The 13,077-nt window shown below is 53.9% G+C and overlaps 4 protein-coding genes across 4 annotated transcripts; 2 read left to right on the top strand and 2 right to left on the bottom strand.

Moving 5' to 3' along the window:
- The first annotated feature begins 607 nt into the window (after positions 1-607).
- DICSQDRAFT_157304 (uncharacterized protein) lies at positions 608-1,548 on the top strand. The gene is made up of 3 exons (XM_007369651.1): positions 608-879; positions 980-1,154; positions 1,229-1,548. The coding sequence occupies exons 1-2, from the start codon at positions 832-834 to the stop codon at positions 1,130-1,132; spliced, it is 201 nt and encodes a 66-aa protein (XP_007369713.1). The 5' UTR covers positions 608-831; the 3' UTR covers positions 1,133-1,154; positions 1,229-1,548.
- Positions 1,549-2,079: 531 nt separating this feature from the next.
- On the bottom strand, positions 2,080-4,112 carry DICSQDRAFT_173855 (uncharacterized protein; the record flags this gene model as incomplete). The annotated part of the gene is made up of 4 exons (XM_007369650.1): positions 2,080-2,607; positions 2,665-2,813; positions 2,873-3,917; positions 3,978-4,112. 4 exons carry the CDS (start codon positions 4,110-4,112, stop codon positions 2,080-2,082), a joined length of 1,857 nt encoding a protein of 618 aa, XP_007369712.1.
- Positions 4,113-8,387: 4,275 nt separating this feature from the next.
- DICSQDRAFT_163353 (uncharacterized protein) lies at positions 8,388-11,829 on the top strand. The gene is made up of 7 exons (XM_007369649.1): positions 8,388-8,969; positions 9,025-9,101; positions 9,154-9,552; positions 9,610-9,740; positions 9,796-10,699; positions 10,761-11,334; positions 11,395-11,829. Exons 1-6 carry the CDS (start codon positions 8,913-8,915, stop codon positions 11,176-11,178), a joined length of 1,986 nt encoding a protein of 661 aa, XP_007369711.1. The 5' UTR covers positions 8,388-8,912; the 3' UTR covers positions 11,179-11,334; positions 11,395-11,829.
- Positions 11,830-12,466: 637 nt separating this feature from the next.
- DICSQDRAFT_44311 (uncharacterized protein) lies at positions 12,467-12,802 on the bottom strand (the record flags this gene model as incomplete). The annotated part of the gene is made up of 1 exon (XM_007369648.1): positions 12,467-12,802. A coding segment is annotated over one exon (336 nt), but the record flags the coding sequence as incomplete, so codon positions are not given.
- Positions 12,803-13,077: the final 275 nt, after the last annotated feature.

Genomic DNA, 13,077 nt, shown 5'->3' with positions numbered 1-13,077 from the left:
ATCTGCAGCGCCGATCTTTCTGTAACTTCGCAAAGTGTTCTGAACATTCTCAATAAACTTTCTTGTTCAGTCTCCGAAGGGTTCCGGGTTGCAGTATTCGAAAGATAGGAAGAGGTCTCTCGAGCGTGACATTCAGCCACTGACCGAGATAAAGCTGACTTTCAATCTGAGCGCTTCGACAATGTTGCCCCGGCCAACTTCGCTATCAAACGACTGATAACAGCGGTGTTTGAATCGGCAGTCTTCGGCATTGTGACCATCCATGACAATCTATGGGCGCTTTTCCGTAGCTTCTGGGGTCAGACGTGTAATTCCGCGATGCTCAATGCAAACCTCCACCGATTTTCTTCATATTTCACCCATATGTACTGTCCAGGATGCAAGTGAAGTGTGCGAAGTCTGAAATGTATTGGAGAGGAAGGGAGGGAGATATCCATGAAATACGTTATGGGTCGTAGCTTCTGGGGTCATGCTAGTAAGCTCGCCATGTGCGCGCAGGCACAACCCTCAGCGCTCTCGAGACTTTGTCGGCGCTTGCACGCCAACACGCCCTCTTGTGCTGGGTAGGCTCGCCCGAGTCTGATGGCATTCAGCCGCGCGTATGCCGCTGGATTCCACATCACTCGTGTGCGGATGGATTTCAGTCCCTCACCACACGGACATCCTTCCCTGAACGGCTGTCAATCCCGCTCTCCAGCTCGAGTCACAGCTCATGCGCCCGATGTTTTGCGATGGACTCTTGGTCCCCGGTGAGGTAACTGCGCTTGTTTCTACCTGTCGGGTAACGCAGCGTTCGATCGAATAGGGTTCCTCCCCGCCGCCGCCATCACCATGCCGAGCACTTTCACGCTACACTACCCGCATTCAATAGTTGATCAGGTATGCCGATCTCAATATTCACAGCAGCCCCTCCAAGCCCTTCTATGTTCTTAAGTGCACGACATTTGTAACTGACACTCCTCTTACATCCGTAAACCAGCCGTACAGCCTCTCTCACAAGCCCAAGTCAATCAATGCGAGCGTGCCCGGCAGTGGTCCAATGACGACTATGCCGCCGTGGACGATGAAGATCAACAGCTCAATTGCCCATTGGCAAGGAATTCCAGGATGGCCATTCGGGTGGGCATATTGATATACTCATTGCAACCCTAAAGGTGCGTAATTTGCCTGTGCACCCCGTAAATCAAGGTTCAACGTTTAGTACTGACGTGGCCACTGGTTCTTGCAGATTTCGATACTCTTGGCCCACTGCGTTCCGCATCGATCTGTGTCCAAATTGGTGCGTTGCCTCCCCTGTCCCGCGTACAACATGTTTTGGTCCGCGCTTCTCTATTAGTGTCTCGTCCAACATAATGTGAGGTTCGTCGTCTTCGGAGGCCATCAAGGATATTTCAGGGCCTCGGCGAGTTCTTCGCGGCAACGACGACGTTAATTTTCGACCATGGTGGGCGGCCGGCATGCAACTATGGTCCGCCTCCCACCCTCTTCCATCCCCCTCTAGCCAAGCTAGACTGTCACCTTTGCCATATCGACGAGAAATTGGACGAGGTGAGCATGGGCGCTGACTTCCCGTGCACCGGTTCATTGACAAAAATTTGGTTATCTATGACTCTGAGGACATGCGGTTGCGGGAGCTGAAAGACATTATCGCGGAGTGCTGCATTGCAGACAGCCTTCGGCTTTATATGTTGACTCGTCTCCTCATTCACCCACCTCTTGGGAACCTGCCTTTGCTCGTAACGGCCTCTGTTAGCAGTGGTCGTTCACATAGCGCTACGGCTACTTCATATATGGTCGCTCATGACTCTAGTTGTCAGCGCAAAGGCTTAGATATTTTCGAACGCTTGAATCCAAAGATTTGGCTATGAGCAGGATGCTGCCGACTCACTAAAGAAGCTCTAGGCTCTCAGCTCTGGAAGCAATTTGTCCATCATCGCATACTAACGGTTAGTCTCGTAGAACTTGTGCGCATCAAATACCGGAGGCTCTACTAGATAATACATATCTGAGATGCGCAAAGTGTAGTTGTCCTAACAAGCTCGACAAAAACAATATCCATGATCACTATATCGGGTTGACTCATGCATGCGAAACGACGGCCCTCTCCGGGTTCCCCAAGCACCTGTCCTGGGAAGGCCAGTCCTGGCGACCTATATGAGTCAACAGGAGATTTCCCATCGCAGTGTGGCTTTCCAAATTGTGGAACTTCCGAAGGGCATCTCGAGAATCAAGCAAATATCCGGGGGTATAAGAGGTGCGGATCCAGGACAGGAGCTCGTCGAAGACGTCGTTGATCGGGTGTCTGTCTTGAGAGGATGTAACAAAGTGAAGAGTATTACGTTCCATGCTGTCTGGGGACGCGAGATTCAGAATTCCCCGTGTCATCGCTTGAGACTTGAGGAGCCCTGCGCGAGGGAGGTCCTGGGCGTTACGGGAGTAGGCTTCGAAGTATGCATGAATGAAGGAGCTGACGCAGGCAATGTTGTTTGGTAGAAAGCGGATGGCGACGTGCAATAGGACGTTGAAAAAGGACTCGAGAGCGTCAGAGATGGCAGTGGTCCTTGTCGGATTGTCAAGGAGGCGCTTTGAGGCGAACATCCAAGTCTCCTAGGTACCGATGTTAGCGTACTGCAAAAGCAAGAGGTTGCCCAAACTCTAGCAGACCTTGTGCTCTGGAGTTCTATACTCGTCACCAGCGGACGTCCATCCGCCGAGCATACCGACCCATTCTCCGCCAGGGGACTCGTACAGGGATATGTTGGCCGGATGAACGTTGGGGTGGACAATGCCTGCGAGCCACGCACCCTCGTGCGCTGCAGATAAAACTCGTGAGTCCCCCGATGGATATCACACATGAGGACAGAATAAGTACCTTTGAGGCAGCACCACACACCCTTGATGAGTTCCTTGCCATTGCTGAATTCCTCGACGGGCTTGCATACCTCTCCGACGACCACGCGGTAGTGGCGTCTGAAAATCGGAGGCATAGGATGTTGACCACCGTACCTTGGTACGAGGTTGGGGGCCATTGTGACCTGGCCCGGGAGGTCGCCATGACAGAGCACGGTCCGTACGAACGGAATGCTGTTGGCATTGAGCACCCTCAGCACGTTTCCCTCCTGTTCATCGCCAATGCCGGCCATGCGCCAGGTGTCTTCCAGATAGACGAAGGGTCCGTCGAGGTTCGCAAGGTCGAGTGCAATGTACCCGTGCTTGCCACTGCCGACCATACCAGACTCATCGTATACCGGCTTCCCGACAACGAAAGGGTATACACGCCCTGCCCGCGCATCATGCACCTCGATTCGCCACCATGGACAGGCGTCATCGAGCGATTCGATGAAGGCTTGGGAGACGTGATTGCCGGGGTTCCGTGCAGATTCCAGGGCAGCACGGCTGAGCATCTTCTGGCCGGCCTCAGACGTTGGTATGACGCGCTGTACAGAAGGGTCGTGTCCTCGGTGTACCGGGGAAGCGTGCGCGAAGTGCCAGAGGAAGGTCGTTAGAGGTCCTTGGCTCGTTGCGTAAGGGAAGGCGGTGGTGGTTACGATCCCAACGTGGTCCACGCGAATCAAGCGAGCCTTGTCGCCGAAGAAGAGCACGAAAAAATACCACAGACGTTGCTGGAGACGCGCTACTCTCGCTGCGTGGGCTAGTATTTCATCGAGGACGGGGTGTGGCGTCTTGGCGTCCCAAGTCGGGGAAGTTTCCTCTGCTACATCGAACGGGTCGCTTTCCTTTGAGAACCACGCGAAGGACACGTCTACTGCACGCAATTCAGGATAGTTGAGTCCAAAGAATGAGTCGCGCGCGAGAGGGTAGAGGCCAAACTTGCAGCCAATTTGGGGAGAGAAGATATCTTCCGACCACAATAACTCGTGCCCTAGACAGGCTCCTGCGGCGTTGAGCGCGTCGAGCTTGACGAATATGAATGCAAGATGTCAGTATAAGACTTGGGGAGAGACATATGAACTCACAATTGACTTGGGTTCGAGAGACCTGGCCCCAGATTGTAGCCGTAGGTGGGGTGGTTCACCAACGGTTCCCGGAGCCACTCGTAGACTGGCCTGGATGAATATGTCGGGGCTGAGGACGTTTATTCTGACATCCATGAGAAGGTATGCGGTGGTTTTGCTCTTGAAGAGACGTAGACGTTTTTCGAGCGAAGGAAGGAGTGAGTAGCGAAGAAGCGATGATGGTTAGGATCACGTAGCCCAAAGGGCGTCTAAGAGCCACTCTACAATAGACAACATAATAATCGGACAAACTTAGAACAACAATGCCCGCCCTCACAGAGGTCAATGAAAGCACGCATGTGGGAGAGCGGCAAGCCTATTCAGCAACAGCGGCCAGTCGGCAACTCCGGTTGCGAAAGGGCTATGCGCGCACTCAAGCGGTAGGGCCAGATTGCCTTGGACCCCCGTTGACTACGTAGGCATTATCAGTTACTAGTAATCAGGGAAAGTAAAATACGGAACCAATGCTTGGAGACACACAAACCACTCACCAAGGCTTCGTCACCACGGAGACAGATAACGATCAGTCGCAATACCTACCAATATGATCAAGACCGCCATCGAAGCAGGTGACGGCGAAAGATACTAGTCGCCCGATAGGAGACGGGACGACGTCATACGCACAGCTCGGCTGATTAGACCTCCAGAGCCACCTCCGCTGAGTTGATGACGATGAGCGAGGTTTGGAAGACACGGCAGGAGTAAATAGGACCTAGCGGTGTCTCGATAAGCACTCTTACAGAACATATACAATGCCTAGCGGCCGCTCACCACATGATTTTCCTAGTCTGTTGCGGGTAGCTGCAGCACATTGTCAAGAAGTGGAAGCTCCGTTGGGCCCAACAGCAGTCGATGACCAATACTCGGTCTATTTTGCGCGAGTTTACGACAATTCATACGCAGAGCGCTATGGTAAGAGGGGGAAGTAGCACGTTCATGATACGTCGCAGGGTTTAGCAGTAGTACAGGAGGATCGGCGCGGTCAGTGGGGAAGCTGATGAATTGGCGATATATACTCACCAACAATTAACTCCGCCGTCGCGCTGTGAAGACCAGTTCGCCAAGGTGCCCGTCGCAGGAAGTTGAACGTATCTAGACAGGAAGGATGCATTGATGTACATGATCCGAATCCGAGTAGTAGGCTCATCGATCCAGTCACCGATGTCTGTTGAGATGATATTGCGGCAATCGAGTTGCTTGCCTCCCACATTATCTCTGAGCGGGTGGACTCTTGAAGGAAGGGTCTAGCTGAGAGGAATGCGATATCCGGTGTTCGTCAGCGATCGCGAGCCTCTGCGAAAGTATGCTTCCATTGAAGCTGTCTCTCAGGTCACATGTGGGTGCGAGAAGGAAAGCAGTATCCGAACTCATTGAATGGCAATAATGCACCCTCCCATAATAAAACGCTCAGATCGAGTAGAGAGCCGCCCAAAAATGCGACTCTGATCCGTCACTCAACGCACTGAAGGGCACTTCCAACGGCCTTGGAGCTTCCTGGAACTCCCCTGCTCGGCCCTGCGGGGCGACGGAATCGGTGGGGCCGCAGAACATTGGGTGACGATTGTGCCCGCATATGGTTCGGCTCCTAGCCGAACTGAGCATGGTTTCTGCGAAAAGGCGTATCCCTGTACATAGGATGAAGCAACAACCGACATTGCATTCACCGACATTGCATTCGCGTAGAAAATGGTACGACTACAGCGGTTTGCATATCGATAGGCCCTTTCGAAGAAAACACGCTCAGGTCGGTTGACGAGCCGACCAAGATGCGAGTCCGATTCGCCACTCAAGACGCTGGAAGGCACCACCGAGACGCGTTGAACTGGCCCTGCTGGGCAGCGCGCTCGGTGGGGTCTCGGAGCGTCTGACTACCTGATTGGGCTCGGATATGATTCGGCTCCCAACCGACCTGGAGCATGTTTTTTCCAAGTGGCCTCTCGATATGCAAACCGCTGTAAAGGCTCCCATACCTAACAATATGGGTGCCCTGCTCTTGGCAGCACCCCAGTCTCCAGCCGACGACACCTCGCGCACGAGGAAGTTCCGGAATGGACGACATTCTAAGGGCGATGTTGCCCCGCCTTGCGTGGAGGCGCGATAGATTCGTGCGTAAGTCGAGCTTCAAGTCAACCGCCTGCCGTTCCTGAGCAATTTTTTTTAACTCCCTGTAGTTTTTCAGCTAAGCCGATATTGAGATCAAGCAAGAGGGATGCGTTGTACGACAGGGTCAATTTCTGCTCGTTGGACGTGGAAACCGGACGACTGGCGCCGCCTTGGTCTAACTCTCCCACGCCACTGCTACTACCATAGGAACTCTCGCAAGACGAGCGACTCTACGATTTGGCAGGGATGCTCCCCGTTGGGTAACTGAAGAGTTCCTGAAGCCCGTCACTCATCGGCAATGCTAGTAGCCAGCACCATAAGTGAGTTGGTGAGTGAAATACGAGCGTATATGGAACAAGATAATGTACAAGATCCACAGTGTAACAGCACACAAGACACGTAACACACATAACTTGGTGTGCCTTCACGGCACTAGCCTTGTTGCTGTACCTGTCGACTCAGTCGCTTGGGTCTGTGCCGCGGTGGACCATTGGAGTCCGCCCTTTGTTTTGTTCCGTTGTTTGGATCCCTAGTGACCGCAGGTGAGTGCGTACTGCGAGTTTGCTGTCATTCACTGCATACCTAGGGCCCCCTTGAGTCCCAGTTCGCTCATCAGTGCCCTCCCCCACCAAGCTCAGATGTGCCTTCACGTTGGCGACATATAGCGCCTCCACTGCAAGCCGCGTCTTCTGTACGTGTTTTATCTTGCGGCACACGTCTGACTCCTTCTGCTGGATCACGTCGAGCAGGCGCTGGATGTCCGCTACCTTGGCGCGAACCCGAGCGTCTTGCCTGCATATCTCGTCCAGGGCAAGAATCGACCCCTGCAGCCGATCTATCGGAGGGCGATAGATTGCCTCTGGCTGCGCGACTGATGGATCCAAGGCCTCTGGCGCAGCGCCTGGTTGGTCGTGCTGAGCTTGGACGTGGCTTTGGCTCACGACCGGTTTGCCTCGCGAGTCGTACCTAACGCCTGGCCTCGGGGAGTCTCGTTGCCCTCGGGATTCGGGTATCCGTGTTGACCTTCTGGGCTTTTTGTAAGCAGGTTCACCTGGAATCGCGTTTCAGAACGTTCATCGTCAGATTACTGCATCATAGCTCACCTTGCCGTTCGCCTACCACTACAGGTTCGCTCCAGCCCACCATCTTCGCCGAGCGACTTGTGCCTTCTGTACCCTTTGGCGCGGGCGCCGCGTTACTCGTAGAGACTTTCGTTTGGGGCGCTGCCATTTCACTGATCTCAGTTAGCTTGGTTCGCAGGGATCAAACGAATAGCTGACGCTCGGGCACGCTTCAGTTGTCTGTGCGGTGATTGAACAGGACCTATACGCTCTGTGTCTCCTCGCACGTCGTCCGACTGATAATCGGGAGTGGCGTATCATGAGTCGACCGACCTCGCCTGATGGAAGTCATTAGGCACGTACCATCTTGCTTCTCAGTTTCGCGGCTTTTCAAGTGGTTTGCCGCCGTTGTCAATATGCGAATGAGGACTGACGAGAAAGAATACGAGTTCTAGTGAAAAACTTTACGATGGTCGTGGTCAGAGCCCCAGTGGCGTGGTGAATGAAAGCGGGAGCAATCCCACAACCACCTGTATTGTGCTTGCTACGCCACTCATTGCTGACTAATATGGCTCAGAGCTTGGACCATCCGTAGTGACCAAGTAGTCCAACATCATTGTATCCTTGGACGCAACCTCCGAGTCCCTCGCCCGGATTGTTCCGCCACTTTGGGATCGTCGGTTTACCTTCCACTCATACTCTCTGCAAACATGTCATGAGAATCTCGCCATTCGTTCCTGAAAGAAGAGGAAAACTTATGGCGGAACACACTCACATATTTCACGTGTGCCACAACACACTAGATCGTCGACTGTCTGTGATTCGCCATGTCAATCATGTTGAGTAAAATCGTGACTAGGATGGGATTCGATCCCACGCCTGAAAAAATCTCCTGACACAGGGAAGGCTACGTTCGGGTCACACGTCTTCGACCGCTCGGCCATCTTCCGACTATATTATGTTCGGCGGGGGCAAATAATATCACCTCAGGTTCACCGACGGGGTCCCAGCTGGCGCAGTTGCTGGTACTAACTTCAAGTGATTTGTTTTCTCACTTTGCCTGCCTCATTGTGACCCTGACTATTCAATCGTTTCCCAAGAATCAAGATGAGACGGTCAGCATAGGTCAGCCTTATGGAGATTGCAATTTGCTTCCTGCTGACAAGTAACCCAGGACTTGGGTTGAACGAGAAAACTCAAGTCGCTGATAAGCGTAAGTGTAGCGAGGGACCGGATATTCTCGACTTGCCCGTCAAATAGTCAAAGCCTGGGCATCTATGAAGATATCGGTCTTCAACGATATTAGACACTAGGACCACTGCAGTGAATCGTCTCAGTAACCCCGGCTTGACTGCCTTGCATATGCATATGCATGGTGTCGCGTATGGATCGATGAACATTCACGCTGCTTGATTGGCAGCACTAGTACAGGAGCGTTTTGCAGGCGTTCTGGCCGCGTAACTACTAAGCCGTGCTGCCGCAGCAGACTCAAAAATGGGCGCTTGTACTATTGTGCCACTCGCGTTGCCCTATGTAGCTCGACCTGAGCGTCACGCTTTGTCCTTGTCTCGTCTAGATCTATTGTTCACCGCGATAGGGTAGGTTGCCTAGGTATTCCCACGATTAGATACCATTGCGCGCCTCCACTAGCTTCTTGTCCACTCCTTGTCTTCCCCAACCATCATAACTCCACGAACGAAATCTCACCAGGATCGCTCCGCCACTTGCACGCATGGACGCAGTATCATTGAGAAAATTACCTCGCAAGGCACTACAGCGTCTCGCAAAGGTGAGCCGTGCCTGTCTCTTATGTGGAGCTAACCACCGACGTTTCGCCACACAAGACTAACGGCATCAAGGCGAACCTCAAGTCCGAGGACATCATAGAACTCCTGCTGAAGAAGCAGGAAGCACAACCGTCGTAAGCGAAACAGGTTGTCTCGTAAGGCCTGATTTCCTCACATTGCATTTAGGGCGCATTCGCCGCAACATATTGCGACCGCCACCTCCAAGGCGGGACAGAGACAGTCTTCAGAGGAACCACCACAACATGGCAATCCGGATCCCGCTCGTTTATCTGATCCTCTAAATGATCCTGGTGTCGGTACGTGTTCCGCAGAGCGTCACGACTATCACGGCCTCATGCATATCAAAGATCCTAGGGGTCCACCAGCCTCAATGTCGCATGAGCCTTCCGTGCTATCCGAAACAACAGGAGATCGTCCGCCACGAGATGGACGGCTATACGTTCCACCGCCCTCCGGTTCATACGCGTTGCCATCGTTCCAACACCTCGTTTCTACCCTTCCGGGACCTGGGCACGGACCGTCGCACTACATACCGCAAGCACACACTCTAAATGTTTTCGACGTGTGAGTCTCATCAGGCAGCAAGCTCTCCACCCCTTGTTCATTGCCCGTTGTCTTTAGGTCATCTGCCAGTCGAGCTCTGTGGCCTTATGCAAACCCGAGGCCCCCCGAGCCCTCTCCAACCAGTGATTCCCACTCCCCTCAAGAGGCTTACCCAGCGAGCCTCCCGAACTCGACCGAATATCCCAAAGGTGAGATCGCAACTCATCCTTGTTGGAAGTTGATGTCGACGGCAGGGCCTCGCAGGACCGTATCCATCTACTGCTTTCACAAGCGACGTCTACGGTTTTTCCTTGTCATCTTCGCACCACGGCTCGCAGCAGGCTGCAGATCGATACATTCCGCCGTTGGATGCGGGAGCATCCGCATCCACCAATACACGTGCCGCACCAATTGCTGGTGGTTCTGATATCGGGCCAAGCTACAGACCTCGCAACCCAACCCCTACAGAGGAGTACGACAGTCTTCTAGGGGGACCAGCATTCACAGAGCCTGGTAGCGATTATGTGGAGGAGTGGACTCCTTATACCTGCGAGATGTCCGCGGGACCCAGCGATCGCCAACCTAGACCCTCCGCTGCTGAGCGACCCATGCAGTCACCTGCATTTCCCCTCACTCAAGCTGTCTTCGAGCCTCCGGCTCGCCCCGCATATCCTCCCCGTGACAGCCCTGTCTTCCGTCCTCCCTCCACTCCCCAGAGTCGCGCCCAAGCACGTCCTCCCGCCCAACCTCTCCCCGTGCCAACCATTCAACCACCTCAGGTAGCAGTGGAGTCCCACCAAGGCGAAGCGCAGGCTGAGGAGGAAATCGACTGGGCAACTGATGAAGAACTGCACAGTATGGTCTCGAAGATGGCGACGTTGGCGAGGCACATGAAAGCTCGTTGGGATGACATCGAACCGATGATGTTGGAGTGCAACCGCACCGGGAAGTCCGTTCTGCGCCTGCGGACGATTCTGCGACAGGAACGGGCGAGGTTCGACAGAATGAGGGAGTACTTGGGACATCTGAACGTCAGGCTATCACCGGACTGGGTCGAGGAGGAGATCTGGGACAAAGCCTGTCCTGTGCGTGCCGACAAGGATGGGAATATAATCGAGATCGAGACGGACGACGAGGAAGAAGCTGAGTGGAGGAGGAAGCATCCGCGGTGAGTTATTATATGCTCCAGCATCAAGCACTGTAAGGCTTACGGGGATTTCGGGGAATAGGCCCTACAACGCTCAGCCGACGGAGATTATTATGAAGAAGTATGCTCCAGTTGTCTCAGTTGAAGACTCGCTCGAAGATCTCGAGACCATCGTTCCCCGCGCTGCCATCGCTTTCGCACGACTACACGAGGGATCTAACATCCAGAGCCGACAAGAGCCTCTTCCTCAGACCCCAAAGCGTCGTCGTGATGGCGGTGACCCTGGCCGGGCAGCAAAGAGGACTCGAGGCTCTGCGGGAAGAACACCTGCACCGAAGGCCTTTCTGGCCGGCAATGGAGCGGGTGCGATGGAAAGGGAGCGGCAACAGCGCAAGAGTCTCTCTCTTGCAGAAATAGTCGAAGAAGAAGAGGATATGGAGATGACAAGCGTCGTGACCATGCTCAACCAGCCGATATACAGCTCAGATCGTAGTGTGTGAGAAGCGGGGTCGTCGCTCGTTATTGTTGGAGCGTGCCATACTTGTACCATCTTGTATCTTGTCATGTCTGGCATACGACACCTTCTGTATGTATACCGTACGACCCGAAGTCATCAATTGAAGCACTGACGAGCGCATTGACGCCATCAGAAGAGGCTAATCATTTACAGTATCGGACGTCAGCGACGATCTTCGTGACAAGTGCGGCTGGCTTACGTTGAAGACACCGTCGACGTCCATCTGTGTTCAGTAGGCGTAGGCATACTCAGAAGCTGATTCTTCCTCGCCAGACGCGTACTCCGCCCCGAGTCCATATAGGTCCGACGCACCATCCCCACCTATGTTCAGCCTATTGAACTCCCCTAACAAGCGATCGCGAGCATAGTTATCCCGAATGACGATACGGGATGCAAGGTCTTCAACCGCTATTATGGGTATACTCGCGCCATGAAGCATTGTGGCCATCGCACCGTAGGCAGAGGGATAGTCAAGGACCGTGTCTTCTAAAGTTATGATCTCCGCTTCGAATATTTTGATGGAGCAGGGGTCTTCCGCGAGCACTCGGCGGATGGAAGGAGTCGAAAGGAGAGAAGCGACCGCCGCGGCATCTGCTTCATCGCCTGAGCCCATCGCGGCAGAGATGAATGTCGCGATGAACATATGGCGTAAGTCCGCCCGTAGAGTATGGAAGAACTGCGCTACACTAACAACGTCCCTTGCTTTGAAGAAGGTGTGTGCGCGTTGGGAGAAGCTTTCTGTAAGTGCATGGCGCTCTACCGCCTCGACCACTTGAAGAGAGTGGGCTGAAATGGGTCCATCCTCGACCCGATCGTCGTGGAGTCCATATATCTCACTCCTCGGAATGTCTGCGAACGCATCTTGAGGTCGGGGATACATGCAATGGTCTAGCAGGCTCTATCGCAGCCATATGATTCAGACCAGGTGCTTGAGTCCACAGAGACGGACTTACCGTCATCATGTAACGAACCATCAACGAGATCGTGTCCTCTTCAAGAACGGCTTCGATGCGTGATACGAGGGATAGCGAATTGATCAGGTGCGATGCCTCCGTTGAATTGACGATACGCCTGAGCATGCGGCAGAGCAAGACGCAGTATATAGCGGAGTTGCCTGAGACCTGCTGAAAAACAGACACGACGACGTCTTTGACGTCTTCTGGGGACAAGATGCCGAAAACGAGCAGCTCTCCGGCGAATGCTGCCAGGGCACATGCGTCTTGCTCGCATCCTCCCCGTAAAGCCGATACCAAGTTGGCTAGAAGAGTGCTTTGTACTGCTGCTGGCAGGGAGGTCGCAGGGTCGTCGAGATGGTATGGGTCCACGCTTCGCCAAGCGAGGCTTTCCCCCTCTAGTGCGTCAGCCGCTCTCTGCACCAGCTTTGCATAGAGCCCGATCCGCGTTGGGTCTACCGTACATCGATGTACGATCATCTGGCCCCCCGCTTCAACACTTTTTACATCCCCTGATCTACCTAGATTGATGGCTAAGGCAGCGAAGTGATCAGCGATGCGGTCGACGTTAGCGGGCGCCACCTTGTTGAGTAAACCACAGAGTCTCCTCCGGATCGACGTCCATCCTGATGGGATGCTCCACGGTCTCCATGGGCTAACGAGGAACCTGGACGAAGATAGGGCTCGGGGTGTCGCTGGCGAGTGCATCGCTCGTGGAAGAGGAGACGAGGAGGAGGGACAGGTGGGAACTGAGGACTGCCGAAGAACGGTTGCGGGACCGCTGGGTACGGAGCGCCATATCCTTGCGAGTTCACGAGTCAAACCGAGCTAAAAACGGGCGATCAAGCGGTGGACAGCTCCTCTCCCATGCGTCGGGACAGAGCAAAGAACCGAATTGTCTGTGAATACACAACCCTGCAGCAATTTTT

The sequence above is a fragment of the Dichomitus squalens genome (assembly GCF_000275845.1).
Source record: "Dichomitus squalens LYAD-421 SS1 unplaced genomic scaffold DICSQscaffold_53, whole genome shotgun sequence".
Classification (NCBI taxonomy): domain Eukaryota; kingdom Fungi; phylum Basidiomycota; class Agaricomycetes; order Polyporales; family Polyporaceae; genus Dichomitus; species Dichomitus squalens.
The sequence above is the reverse complement of the archived record's forward strand: the minus strand, read 5'-3'. Positions and strand labels throughout refer to the sequence as shown.